The 14,154-nt window shown below is 47.6% G+C and overlaps 1 protein-coding gene across 1 annotated transcript in view; it reads left to right on the forward strand.

Annotated features, from left to right (window-relative positions):
- SIL1 (SIL1 nucleotide exchange factor) overlaps nucleotides 1-14,154 on the forward strand; it is a 94,060-nt gene that overhangs the window by 21,742 nt on the left and 58,164 nt on the right. Inside the window, exons 2-3 of the mRNA XM_041417956.1 lie at nucleotides 194-308; nucleotides 2,492-2,627. Coding sequence (XP_041273890.1) covers nucleotides 204-308; nucleotides 2,492-2,627 — 241 coding nt within the window. The 5' untranslated portion in view covers nucleotides 194-203. The remainder of the gene's footprint in view (nucleotides 1-193; nucleotides 309-2,491; nucleotides 2,628-14,154) is intronic.

Below are 14,154 nucleotides of genomic sequence, written 5' to 3' on the forward strand. Positions count from 1 at the left end.
GCATTACCAGTCACAAACCCCATTAGCAGTGAGCCCCCCGCAAGTCCTCTGTGCTCACACCTCGAGGTGTTGTGCTTCCTGCTGTGTCACACCCCTGATTCCACGCTGCGTTGCAAAGTGTTGTGTAAAGAGTCCTGAAACCTGCAAAAATGGAAAAAAAATACTGTTGGGCTTGTTTTGCTTTGCATTTCAGGCTGGTGGCAATGTCTGCTTGGACCGGGCTCCTCTCCACCACTGCCAGAGTCAGCCTGTTGCTGCTGCTGGGGTCTGTGCTCTTCTCCTGCTCCAGCGTGGGCCACAGGGTGCCTGTAAGTTTTGGCTGCTCCAGCTTGATTTCAGACTGATGAAACATGAATGCTTTTTGCCTTTAAGGAAGTGCCCATTATTCTTTAGGAAATGTCTTTTTCCTGCTTGATTTATGAAAACAAACCAGAAAGGGTTCTACTGATTTCTGTGTAAATGAAGAATCGCTTGTGTGGTGCTGCCTGTTTTTGCTAGAAATGCTAATGAAGATGGGGTATTGCAAAGTAGCTTGGCCAGGCAGTGACAGCAACACTTAAATGAACCAAGTCACATCCTTTTATCCTTACTGAGCATTTAAACCCCGGCACTTTTCCTGAGCAGAGCTGGTAAACATCAGCTGTCTCCATTATGTGTTTGAACAGATCCAGCACTGGAAGGCCTGGTGGTAAATTTACAATAGCCTGTATCACTAACTCCCTCTTGGATAATCACAGAGCTGTGGAAATCAGCTAAGTAATAACTGCTCCACTCACTCCTTTTTAGTCCTGTTGAGTCTTGGCTCAGAAAATGTTAACATTGATTTTCATCTGCAGAACCTGGGCTTTTATGGCTGTGATTGTTCCTGAGCTTTAACCATTTGTTGTAATTTGAACAATTCCAAGCCCCTGATGCGCTCAGCAGCAGCAGGAGTTAAGATCTGGTGTCTCGTGCGTTTCTGAAATCGCAGTCCCTTTCACAGCTGAAATAAAAACATCTATAGGTTTGTCAGCCACCTTTGTGTGTTATCACAATCATGGAATTGTGACATTGTTTAGGTTGGGAGAGACCTTTGTGGTCATTGAGTACAACCTTTAACCCAGTGCTGCCAAGGCCATCACCAACCCACATCCCCAAATGCCACATCCACACTGTTGTTGCTTCTGTGCGTGTTTTGCTCAGGTTGACATTTCTGTTGCTTAGAAAGACTCTTCTAGGCTGGAAATGGATATTTATGTGCATAGCATCCAAATTCTGACAGAAAATGTGCATGCATTTTTTCCCAAAGAGTGGAAGAACTGAAGGCAAAATGTGTCCCAGAATTTCCTGTTAACCTCTGAATTTACTTCTATTTTTCCCTGTGAAAACATCCTAAGGATTAAGATCCAAACACTTCATGAAGTGAGCTGTAACTCCATCGTAATTGCCAACAATTAGGACTAATCATTCCCTGTAGGTTGGTTGTCTCAAATTCTTCAGTGGTGACTGAATTGGTGATCTAAGAAGCTGAAAATATTCCCTTCAGCAGACACTGAGCTGTGGGGATGATGAGCCTGGACCAGTTCATCTGTTCCTGTTGGAACCAGAACAGCCCAGACCCAGGAATCAATGCCTGGTGTGAGAGTACAGGTACTTTCTGTGCACTCTGCAGAGTTTTTTGTGACTCCCACCAGCTCCCTAGGGAGGCTTTCCATCGAACACCAAGGTTTCCCTCACAGCAAGGATTTTTTTCCCCTGCTGTTCTCCCCTATTCTTCCCTTGGCGTAACATCAAGCCGCTCGTGCTGGCTGCTCTCCCACACCTCTGCCAGCCTCGTGCTGCACTTGCCATGGAGGTGGTGATTAAATCCCTGCCTCATTGTTTTAAAAGCCCTGGAGAACACTGGAAGAGGGTGGAGAAGAGGATCCTCACATTTGTATCATGTGGGCAACTCGGTGTATTTTTTCCCGTGTCCTATTTTGGAAACAGTTGAACTATTTTAGCTGAAATCTTCTCCAAGCCTGAAATAAGTGCATTTAAGAAAAAGAAAAAAAGAACCAAAAACCAAAAAAACCCACCAAACCCCAAACCAACCAACAAGCCTTGAGGCATTCCACTCGTGTGGAAAATTTCAGCTGAAAAAGTTAAAAGTTTGACGTATTTTTAGGCAAGGGAAAATGGGGTCTTACAATGTTACACAACCCTAATAATAGCCAGGGCTCCTGCCTCTGACTGAAATACAGGTGAGGCTCTGTGAGAGCTGGTTTGAAATCTGCAACCTGCTCTGGAATAGGAAATAAGCTGCATTGCTTTGTTCAGCACAAATGTCATGCTAGTTATGCATGTTTAACCTTTAATATACTTTAAATCTAAATTTAACCATGTGGAAAGAATCTCAGATGTCAAAAAAAAAAAAAAAATCTGCTGGCGAGGGAAAAAATTTTGTATTCTCAGCCAGCACTAAATTACCCAGATGCAATTGCTAATGAGGTGAATCTCTTCTCTCCAAAAGGAGTTTGCCCTTACAAAAATAGAAGAGAGCGACATAAAAGATGACAGTGGAAGGGAGCCGGGGACAGAGGATGACGCTGATCCTGAGGACCTGGAAGTGTTTTACCCCACGGATCAGTGGCAAACCCTGCGTCCAGGTAACTGCTGCTGGCTAATTATAGCATGCCTCTGGAACCCACCTGCCAGCACTGACAGGAGCCGTGCAGACACTCCAAGAGCTGTTTGTTCCCATGACAATGTGTGCTTTTGCTGGTGTTCACATAAAGAGAAGGATGCAGTGACCCAGTGCAGGGACTGGGGGCTGTTGGCAAAGTGTCCAAGGAGGGGAGCAGCTGCTCCAGGGCTTTCAGGTCACTGGAGCAGGAGGAGTGAGCTGCCAGCCCCCTTGTAGGTGGGGGGCTGTCTCTGTCACTGGCTCCACAGCCCTTTCTCTCTTCATTTGTCAAGGGCCAGGTTTTATAACACTTGTTGGCACGTGGATTCTCAAGTCTGCTGTGCTCCGGTGTGGTGCTGCTCAGTGGCAAGCTGATTAGGAGCTGTCACTGGAGCACTGCACAGCTTTTTAACAATGGGTTTTCTGTTCCTCGGCTGTTTAAAAATTAGCTTTTATTTCCATCTGTGCAAACCACAAAAAATCTCTTCCCTTTCTTTGGGTTGGTGTCTTTCATTAGACATGCCTGGGACTTTGTGTAGAGAGGAGCCCAGTGGAGCAGCTTGGCCTCCATGTGCTGGGTAGGCTCTGGAGGGGCCAAACCCATTCAGACACACACAGATGCACGTGTGCATACATATTTCAACAATTAGCCTGTCTCTGGGGTCCTGAACGAGCTGTTTAATCCACTTGTGCTTTGGTGTCCTCATGTATATGCAGGTGTAATACCTCCCCACCTCACAAGGGTGAACTAAGTAGTAATTAATTTTTATAAAGTGCTCTGAATTTAAGAGCTTTATTCTGTGCTCAGTATTATCATTGAAAGAATAAGTATGGATTCCATTTGTCTTGAAATTTCTGCCAGATATAACAGAATGACTTTTCCAAATGTAAATCTTTGTATAACATAAATGGCTACAAAAGCCCCTGCGTTCCACAGAGCTGCAGTATATACTTATATTCCATTTCTGTACCATTATGTATGGAAGGCGTGTGGTGTCCCTGCTCATTATTCAGCCTGGCAGATCCCCACCAGCTTTGTTGGAACAGAACATGTACATACTTGCAATCATTAGAAACCTCATTGCAGGGTTTGTTCACAAGCACCTTCTCCACTGCTTGGGTGCCTTATTCTGCTTCATTTTTGTAGTTATTCCATGTTGGGCACATGCAGTGAAGGGCTTGTGGAAGTGGGGAGCTTGTCAGTATTCACAGAGGAGAGTAATTTTGGTTACTCTTCTAAAGACTTAAATGATGTCCTGCCTCATGCTCTGACTGCTACAGATCCCAGCACGGGGGACATGGCACAAAGAGGAGCCTGCCTCGGTCTCCTGCTGCCGGCCTGGGTTTCTGTCTCCTGGGGGTTCTTCTGGAGTGAAATCCTGTGAGGACTGACACTCACACCTTCAGCACGTGTTAGCCAAGGCTGGGGCCCCCAGGGCTGCCAGCATGAGCCCATCCCTGTAGCCTCTGCCCACACTTTGCCAGCGTGAGCACAGCTGTGGCTGGGCAGGGCGCTGACCTGGCACGAAGGAAGCTGCTGCTGTGGCTGCACAGGGATGTTCCTTTTGGTGCTGCCGCAGAGCCATGCACCTTGGCAGCATCTCTCACCCACTGGTTCTGCATCTTGCCATGTTTTCCATGTGGCTGCACTCACTGGCAGCTGAGCAGAGCCTGCTGGGCTGGGCTCAGAATTTGCCTTCTGCTGCCCATCTCTCCAGGACACCCCCATTCCCTCTCCCGTTGTATCCCTCCGGCAAACTAGGCCAGTCTCTCTGAGGGAGGCAAATGTTTGAATTTAGAATTTGGATTTACAGTTCTGAACACTGGGAGGGAGTTTGGAGCTGCATTTCCCCCATCTCACTCCTGTTTCAACTTGTTCCTGTTCTGAGCTCACACAGCATTTTGTGCTTCTCTACAATGGTGCAGCAGCTCATCTTTTATAGATGTATTCCCAGTTTTCCTCTGCTGAGTTTCCAGTTCCCTGTTGCTAATTGCATCAATCCACATTTCCACTGGGACTGCAGCAGTGTCATCAACCTGTAACCTGTCAAATCCCCCCCCAAATTCGATTGTTATTGTGTCTGCAACACTTTGGGCGCTTGTTCCTCGCTGTCTATAGTGTGAGCTGGATTTTGATCAAGTGCTTCCTTGCACTTTGAGCACACTTCAAGCTGCTGGAAGTAGCTGGATGCAAACACAGAGAGACAGTTGCCCTAAGAGCTGTGCTGCCTGTAATCTGGAAGCAAGATCAGTTGTCTCTTCTGCCTGGCAGCCGGAGCTGACGGCTCTGGAAAGGTTGGTGAAACTTCCCAAAGTCCTTTAACACTTCGTTAGGCATTGCTTCTTTCTCACTTGGCACTAAATAATGCACCAGGTGCAGGGCTCAGACTGAAGGGAGATGTGTGCCTCAGAGAGGCTTCCAGCACCTCTGCTGTTGGACTTTTGGGCATCATCTGTGGGGCTTTTACTTCTGTCCATGGTTGGAGTCCACAAGAACCAGGAGGTTTTTTGGGGTTTAGTGAGTGGGATTGCTGTGTCCTCTGAATGAAGGTTCACACCCCCGCTCAGACTCCTCATGGTCAGGTAAAAGAGTTTGAAGTGCTTCCTCTGCTGTCTTTTTTCTTTCAGAATACACTTTCTCCAGGTGATAGTACCCTTGGGAGCTGGAACATATTTTACTTTTGTTATTTGAGCACCAAATTTCCCAATATTTTGTTTAGCATTCCTGATGATGATTGGAAGTTGGATTGCTCTGACCATCTAGTTGTATCACTGAGCAGCAGATTTTCCACCCAGCATGATGGGAAATTTTCCACCCAGCAGTGGCTCCTCTGGGAAGAGTTTGCTGTGAAGATTCAGAGCAAGGATATAAGAGGCAGGGGTTTAGTTGGGAAAGGAAAAGAGCATTAATCATCCCCCCCAGCAGTGATGAGTGGAGAGCTGGGGCTGCACAGGGCTCTGCTCTGCCCATCCCTGTGGCAGCAGTACTTTGCTGCTCCCTAATGTGGCAGAAACCCTCTGGCAGCTTTTCCAGCTGACAGTTGGGAGTTAATGAGTCCAGTTTCCAATCCAGATGGACAAGTGAGAACCTCCTCTGCCCAAAATATCAAAATATTTACAGATTGCTGTGCAGACAGGCAGCAGAGGCTGCCTTTGTTGCAGAGCAGCTCCCTGCAGACTGGAGGGATAGAGCAGAGCCTGGCACCGTGACTGGCATGGTGCAGTGTGGATCTCTCTGGGGTTTGGATGGATGTCTCAGGGCAGAGCAGGGAGCTTAGCTGGCCTGCACCTTCAGCTGTGGTTAAAGCTCTGCCTTGCAGAGCTGAACCTGCAGTGACTCCTCGGCGTTTGTGCTGCCCAGAGTAATTTTCTGAAGTGCCTGATTATTTCACAGTTAAAAACCAAGGAGCCATAGCTGCTGCTGCTGATCAGGCTACCAGAGTGAAGCTGATGTGAACATGCTGTTAGTGCTGCTTCTGCAATGATGAAACCATCTTATGTTCAGCAGGGAGCCAGTGATACATTGCTTGGCATTTAAATATCCATGGCTGCAGCTCCCAAGGATCCTCAGGCTATCTTTGCTGCTCCTGCTTGTCACAGGTATTCTCCTGTCTCATTTGCTGCTCAAACAAGGTTTTACACCTGTGGAAACACAGTTCTCCGGGCAGCCACATCGGGGAGGTGTTTTCAGAGGCTGCTTTGAAGGACTTGCTGTGGAAAGAGCAGGGCTGAGGATGGGCAATAACCCAGTCCAGTTTCACTGCCAGTGTGTCTTCCAGGAGATTTCGGTGGCCAAATGAAGCAGCACTGCTGTAAGCTGAGAAGAGGTTCTTGAAGCAGGGGGAGGAAGGAGGCAGGAGGGATCTGTGCCAGGCCTGTCCCCAGCCCGTGGTGGTGATGTGGTTGCTGCTGAGGGTCCCCTCATACCTTGTCCATGGGGACCTTGCTCCTGCTGCTCACTGGGATGTCCTGAGCTGCAGCAGCTCTTGCTGATTGCTTTGCTGAATTAATCACTGTCCAAACCATGGGCTTCTTGCTGACCCAGACAGTGGTGGGCAGGTCTCTGAAATATTTATGGCAGCACGGTCAGGAGCGGGCTGTGAAGTACAGAGTGAAACCACCAGGGTATGCTCGTTTTTGCAAAGTTTGACGTGTCTAATCCAGGAAATAGGAGCCTCATCAGTTCAGCACAGATTTGCATATAGAGGGAAGGCAAATGGAATTTTAAAAACCTCATCTATACTAGATGAAATGCTTCTTCTCCGAGTTTTTTTTATAAAATGACTTGTTACTGATGTGCAGAGGGAGGAATCTCAAACTCTGGAGTTGTTATAATCTTGTTTGGCCAGTGACAGGAGAGCTGGAGGATGGATCCAGCAGGTAGGAAAGGTCAGGCTGACTTGAGAGCAAACGTTCAGTGCTTGGAAGCTGAGTTATGGTCCCTGGCAGCTCTTCCTCTGCTTGTTTTCAACCTGACCTCTTGCATAGGAGGCTTTTCATCTCCTAATTTTATCTCGTGCCTGTCCTTTTTATTGCCAGCTGCCTTCATGGGCTCCTCTCTCAGCTTCCTACCCTGTGAGCTTTCCTTTGCCCCTCATGTTCACACCACAGGAGGCACAGTGTCCCTAACATTGGCTTGTGCCTAATTCCAAGTCTTTGGCGGAAGTGCCAGGGCTGAAGCTCCAGATGCTGCTCCTGCCTTGCATGTGGGGCAGTGCTGGGCAGATGTGGCACACCAAGCCCATCCTTCATGCCCAAGTCCCGGTCTGGGTAACAGGGATAGAGATGTTTCCCTCCAGCTGTTGGTGAAAGGACAGGACTGGGGCTCAGGAGATGCAGGGACAGTTGTGGCATTCACAGTCTCTGAAAAAATCCCTTTGCCCAGGATGGTTCTCCTGGGAAGCTGAGAAGCCTCAGCGAAAAGGAAAATAATTCTTATCTCATTTGCTTCTCCTGTGTTGTGCTCGTCTGGAATGAGTTTGGGGATTGTTTACGCACAGGTGATTGTTTCATTGGATTCTGCTGTGAGTTGCTTTGACTCTTTGGCCCATCAGTGCCAAGCTGTGTCGGGACTCTGGAGAGAGTCATGAGTTTTCATTACTATCTTTTTAGCATTCAGTAAGTATTCTTTCTGTATTCTTTCATATAATATAGTACAATAAAGTAATAAATTAGCCTTCTGAGCACATGGAGTCAGATGCATCATTCCTGTCTTTGTCAGGAATGCCTTGAAAATACAATAGACAGTGAGTAGGGGTTCCCAGCCCCCTGCTCCAGCAGGAGGAGGTGTTTGAAGGATGCCAGCTCTGGACAGGGAGACACAGCATGAGTGTCCCACCCTGCAGCTTGGTTTCAGCATTTCTGTAAAGAATTGGGAGCCCCAATTCCATGAACTGGGAGCCAGTTTTTGCCCTGCAAATGCAGGTAAAACTTCTGTCATTTCCAGAAGTGGCAGTGTCCTGGCACCACTGGTGTGGTGAGAAAAAGCCCTACCTTGTTGCTCAGGCTTAGGAGCAGAGTGGGCTTGGGGTGGGTTTTTGGTGTGTCAGGTCAGTCCTGTCCCTTACTGGCCGTGATGTTACTGGTTTCAAACTGGTTACAAAAGTCTTTTGCAGTGATGCTCCTTCTGCCAAAAACTAACTGTGCTTCTGAGCAGCCAGAATAAAAGTCTGAGCTTCTCTAACGTGCGGCCATGGACTAGGCTGTGGGCATTACCAAAACAAGGGTGCTGTGTTTTCATGAGCCAAACCATGACTCCTGCTAGAGGTTTGTGGAATTCTGAGCCCTGCAGGGTATTCCAGGTGGTCTGGAGTGGTCATAAGCCAGGGGAAGAGATGCTGAGAGTCAAGCAGTGGTTTTAGTGCAAGGAGGAGGTTAAACTGCAGCTTTCAGAATAATTTCAAACTTCACTTTGATGATGCTCAGGCTGCTGGTGGTGTAATAGCAGTAGACATCAGCAGTGGGAACCATTCCTGTGGTTAAATGCACATTGTTTGGTGGGAGGAAAGTGCTTTGAAAGAAGAGGGACTGTTTCCCAGAGAAGACATCTCTCATTCCTTGCTTTTATCTCCTTCCTGCCAAGCCAGGGATGCTGTGAGCATTTGAGCTGCTGAGAGGTGCTTAAATGTGTGCTGGGTGATGAGGAATATCTTGCTCTGGTTTTTATGTGCAAGCAGGCTGGATTTTCTGCAATAGCTCCAATAACCTTTGTGTGGCTGTTTAGAAGGATGAACCTCATTAAAGAAGAGGTATTTAATAACAGGCCTATTTTTATCTCTGTCTTTATCTAACAGTCTGCACATTTATTTCAAGCTTGTAGCAGTGCTTTGGAAGAAAAATGTTTTCCCTCCTCTGAAATGTTTTGGCAGTGCCTCCAGCCTTGGTTATCTTGAATTTCCAGTTTGGCTATCATCCCTCCTCCTTCCAAAGCCAGCAAGCCACAGCAGGCCCACGGCTCCACACATTTTCCTTGGGAAATGAGAAATTTCTGTGGGAATATAGTTTCAAAACATGGGACTTGGGTCCCAGAGTCACTGAAACTGTTCTGAAAGTTTGATCAAACATAATCACAGCAACTCCCTCAGGCTTCAAATGTGTGATCTTGTATGGGATGGGCACTGCAGTGTTTGCTGCAGGATGGGATTGACCACACACTCTGGGAGAGGCTGGCAGCTCTGGGGGTCAGGCATTTCTGCAGAGATTTTTTATTTCCTAAATTTGTTGAGTTTATTAAATAATTTCATAAATTAAACCCTGATCTATAGATATCTTGCAGACATTGTGTTTTCAGCCCACTCTCCTGTATTTGCTATCATTGGCTGGTGGTGATGGAGGCAGCCCCAGCCCCAAGGGGATGCACCATCTTTCCAGCTCCTTCCACATCCGTTCCTTTGGCGTTGCTGGCTCTGTATCCAGACCCTGCCCTGGCTGAAGGTTTGCTGGAGCACAGGTGCCTGAGCCTGAGGCCAGGATGACCATTTCTGAGCCCTTTTTCCCAGGATACATGTGGCCATATGCTCCAGGAGATGCTGGATTTGGGCCCTGGGACGCGTGTGGCAGTTATTGCAAAAGAACTTGGCTGCTCTAGGGGCTAATGCCTGGTTTTTCCTTGCCTTTCAGTCTGGATCATGTACATCCCTTAACCACAGCTTTGCATCATTATCTTTTTCCAAAATTAGGGAGTATTTTCCATGGTCTTGCTCAGGCCCTTCCACCCTTCAGTTTCCCCCATGGGCTAAGGCCTGACTTACTGAAACTCCCACAGAACTGATTCTGAGTGGGCAAGGACAAAGTCAGAGGGTTTTCAGGCAGTCTGCACAGTCAGATGGCTCCTGTGAGGAATATTTCACTTGCTCCATCACAGTTCTTGCCTGCAAATTGTCCTCTTGCTCAGATGGGACTCCAGCTTTTTTTTTTTTTTTTCTTCTCCTTTTTCTTTCCTAAGTTATTCAATTTTCCATGCATTTATTTATAGGGTCACACAAGCAACAGGTCTGCTTTTTCCACAGATCCTTCCAGAGCCACGTGCTGTGTCTGCTCCATTTTGGTGCAGAAGCATCTTGCTCCTCTGAGGAAAACTCAGAATATCCATCCAGCTGTCTTGACTGAGTGAGGCATTTTCTCTGAACCCTGCCCTCTGTTCATTTCAGAATCTGCAGGGAATTTGGGACATAAATTAAAAAGCTATTTGATGCTCCTTGAGGTCTAGAAGCTGGTTTTGCATTTGTTCTTACTTGAACGCACACTGAGACAAATGGCTCTGCTTTACTGAAGCTGCTTCCTTTAGCATCCTGAGGAAGCTTCCCAGTTAAAAAATAAATATGGCTCTGTTTTTTCAGCCCTGCTTTACCAGAAAAAGCTGGGGAAGGAAATGTAATCTCCTTGGGTTTGTCCTGATGTTTCGTAGAACTAATTCCCATTTATTGGAAGAATTCTTCCACGCCCGATTAATGTTTAATTTTTTATTATGTGTTTACATTTTGGAAGGAGTAAGGGTGGTGGTGTTGGAAATTCTAATGAGGGACAACATTTCTGATTCAAAAGACTCAGGCTCCTCTCTCCTGATTTTTCTGCCAGCTCCTTAAGACTGCAGGAAGTTTTGCTTGGGTCATTCACTTGCAACAGGATGTTATCTGAATACAGAATTAATGTATGCAGCCTGTCACTTGGAATTGCTGCTGTTCTGCTCCTGGAGAGCTCCCAGGGTTGCAGAGTCCTTGCAAGCAGCAATATCAGGAGTGTGCCTGTGATCCTGCAAAGCCAGAGGAGGAACAGGGAGCTGCAAGTCTCCCCCATCACTGCAGGGTGTGAATAAATAGATCTAATCAACAATTTACATGTTAGCTCCAGACCAGCGTTTATTTTTAGGATGTGTCATTCAGCCTCTGCATCTCAGGCTGGTGGTGTTTCTAAAAGCACCTCTAAGTGATCACCGAGGCTGGATTTTAAGCTGCATTTACATTTTGATAGAATCTGCTGCTTTTCTTATCTGAGACAAAGCCCACCTGATCTTCATTAATTACACTATCGTTTCACCTGCTAACCAGGGTGCTACTAATTACAGTTATCTGTCTGTTCTTCACCAGATAATACACAAAAAATTGTTATCCCTGGCGGTATCTGGATTAGCTGGAGCTGTAAGGGGGTTGCACGTGGTGATGGGTTTTGCAGGTGGAGTGCAGGTATTTATAGCCTGTCTGAGGGAACGTGGAGGAGTGGCTGCTGTCCCACTGGCTGTACTGCCATTCCAAGACACCTCTGAAATAAAAAGGGACTCCTCCGGCTGTAACATCTAACAACCATTAACATTTTTTTCTTTTTTTTTTTTTAACTGGTTACAATTTCGAATTATCATCTAACACCTCTAATTGTATCAACTTATGAACCCATTCCCAACAGTTGCAATTTCAACTTAACATTTAACACTTCTAATTGTATCAACCTCTGAAATAACACCTCCACAGCAAAACATCCAGAAAACACTTCTTAAACATAGAAAAATCTGTTTATTGCAGGGTGACTAGAGCAGGCCAGCTCCACAAGAGAGGCGGTGGAGTCCTGGGAGATCTCAGACCCTCCTGAGCACAGGCCTTGGCCTGGAGGGAACACTGCTTGAGCAGGGGCTGATCCCAGAGGTGTTTCCAGCCTCAGCCATCAGGGACTGTCTGGTAGTGCCTTTTTTAAGACAGAAATCTCATGGTGGCTTCATAGAGAGCTGTGAGCTCTGGTGGTGGTGCTGGCTGCTCCCCCACTAACATCAGCTGCAGTCTGAGTGGGGCAAGCACAGAAAGGTCTTCTCAGAAAAGAGGCAGCAGGAAATGTCTGAGCTGCTGGGGAGCTGTGAGTCCAGAGGGCTGCAGCCAGGAGCCAGAGGCTGCAGGGAAGGTGCCCCATGGGGGCAGAGCCTTTGCTGGAAGAGAAGTCAAGGGCCTTTCACTCAACTCCTGTTTCATCATCCTTTCACACACTGATCTCTTCAGATGCTCTCTAAACCTTTGGATTGCTTTCTGAAGGGGAAGGGACTTGTTCTGGAGGAGAAGCGGAGCCAGGCTGCTGAGGACAGCTGGTAGCTGTCAGCTGGCAAGAGCGGAGGGACATGGAGACTCCTGCAGCCCAGCTGTGGCCAGAGGGGTGGACACTGGGTGGGGAGATGTACACACTCTCCTCCATCCACTGGGAGTGTTCTGAGGCCAAACACCTGCACTGCCTGTTTGTACTGTTTGCAGTACCTGATAAACTGATATATGTGAGTTTGGGGGGTTTTGTTACCTTTTTGTATTCTGAAGAGAACTAAAGATGGTTCACATGATTTCTTTTGTGCCTTCTGCGGTGCAGGTGATGCAGGCAGGGGTGGAACAACGGCATCTTTATACTTGTGAAGTCTCCATCCACACCCGAGGAGCTGCCTGAAGCTCAAAGGTGATTTTCTTGCAGGCTTAGAACACTACACCAGCAGGGAGAACAAGAAACTCAGTGGAGACCATGCTCCAGAAAAACTGTATCCATGGTCCAAAAGCTAAATATGGAACCATGGAAGTGCACACTGCAGTGGTAGTGGAGCTGGGAATGCTGAATGGGGAGGTTTCCTGCCCTTCTGGCACAGGGAACCAGGGGTCCTCTGGTTCTCCATGGTCCTCCATGAGGACCTCTGGTTCCCCGTGGTTCTCCACAAGGATGTGTTGATGCGTTTGAGCTGTGACAGCAGGCAGTAGTTTCAGGTGGGGCTGCTCTGCTGGCAGGGCCTTGGTGTTCCCAGCAGGGCAGGGCAGGGATGCTCCTGTCCCAGCAGGGCACTGGACACGCAGGTACCACCCTACAGCAGCTGCTCCTCCTCTGCATCACTTCCAGGGACAAAACTCCTGTCCTGCTGCGTGGCAGGGAGTCCTGCAGAGCCAGCACAGAGGGGACAGGCTGGGCAGCCTGGTTTAATAATTTTTGCCTGTTCTTTGCGCGGAAGCTGTGTGCTGGGTGGAGGTGTGTGTGTTTGGGGAGGGCTGGCTCAACCACTAGCTTGTCAGGGTTTGCAACACTGGCAGCTGGGGAGAAAACTGTTATTAAGTGTAATGTGGCACCTTGGAGACGGAAGCATGGGGAGACAATAAATACAGCCTTCCATAATGCCATTTTATGGTGTCACTCTTCAGAATTTATTAAGGCTTAGTTGCAGCCATGCCTGCAGCCTTCTGTGCTGGAATCAGTAAATTGTGTTCATTATCTTTAGCACTTGCTCTGACCTGCTGTGTTTTACAAGGGAGGAGACACTGGAGGCGTGGGGACACCCCAGCTGCTTTCCGCAGCCGTTTCCTTGGTGCCAATCCAGCTTTTCTGGGGTTGTTGGGGCACCTCAGGCCGTGTGATGTGGTGGTTGAAGAGAACACTGAGGGACTGAGGACCTGCCAAAATGACCCCAGTTCCACGGGGAGCAGGGAAGGGGCTGTGCGAGGAGGGAGGCCGTGGGCACCTTGGAGCACACTGCACATTTGTCACTCCACTGTGGGACCACTCCAGCAGGCTTGGATGTGCTGAGGATGCTGGAGGTGGAAAAGGGTTCACAGGAGCTCTCTGAAATGCAGACAGGGAAATGCTACACCCCTGTTTGGTGTCCTCTTGCACCAGGTGTTTTCAAATGAAAACACCAATGAAACTGTGCTCCTTTTGCCCACTTTTTGTCAGGACAAATCCCAGCAGCAGTATGTTTGTGTACCTTCATCCTTATCCTCAGCATTTAGGTCCAGGATGGAGGAAAACAAGTTCAAGCCCAACCTCCTGATAATTTATGATGTTCCATGTGCTTAAGGGCAAAATTTAAGTTGCCAAAAGCAGATGTTTGCATGCTCTTTTTTTAGCTCTCAAAGTACTTTCTGTGTGCTTGATTGATGGACGTCCCTGTTACATTAATAGCTGGGCTTTGCAGAAAGCTGTTATTACCAGGAGAATCTGGTGTGGGTTTCAGTTTTTCTTCTCGCATTGAAAATCCATTATTAATGTCTTTCTGAGAAAAAAAAAAAAAA

This window comes from Onychostruthus taczanowskii, unplaced genomic scaffold, assembly GCF_017590055.1.
Source record: "Onychostruthus taczanowskii isolate IOZ18803 unplaced genomic scaffold, ASM1759005v1 scaffold107, whole genome shotgun sequence".
Classification (NCBI taxonomy): Eukaryota; Metazoa; Chordata; class Aves; order Passeriformes; family Passeridae; genus Onychostruthus; species Onychostruthus taczanowskii.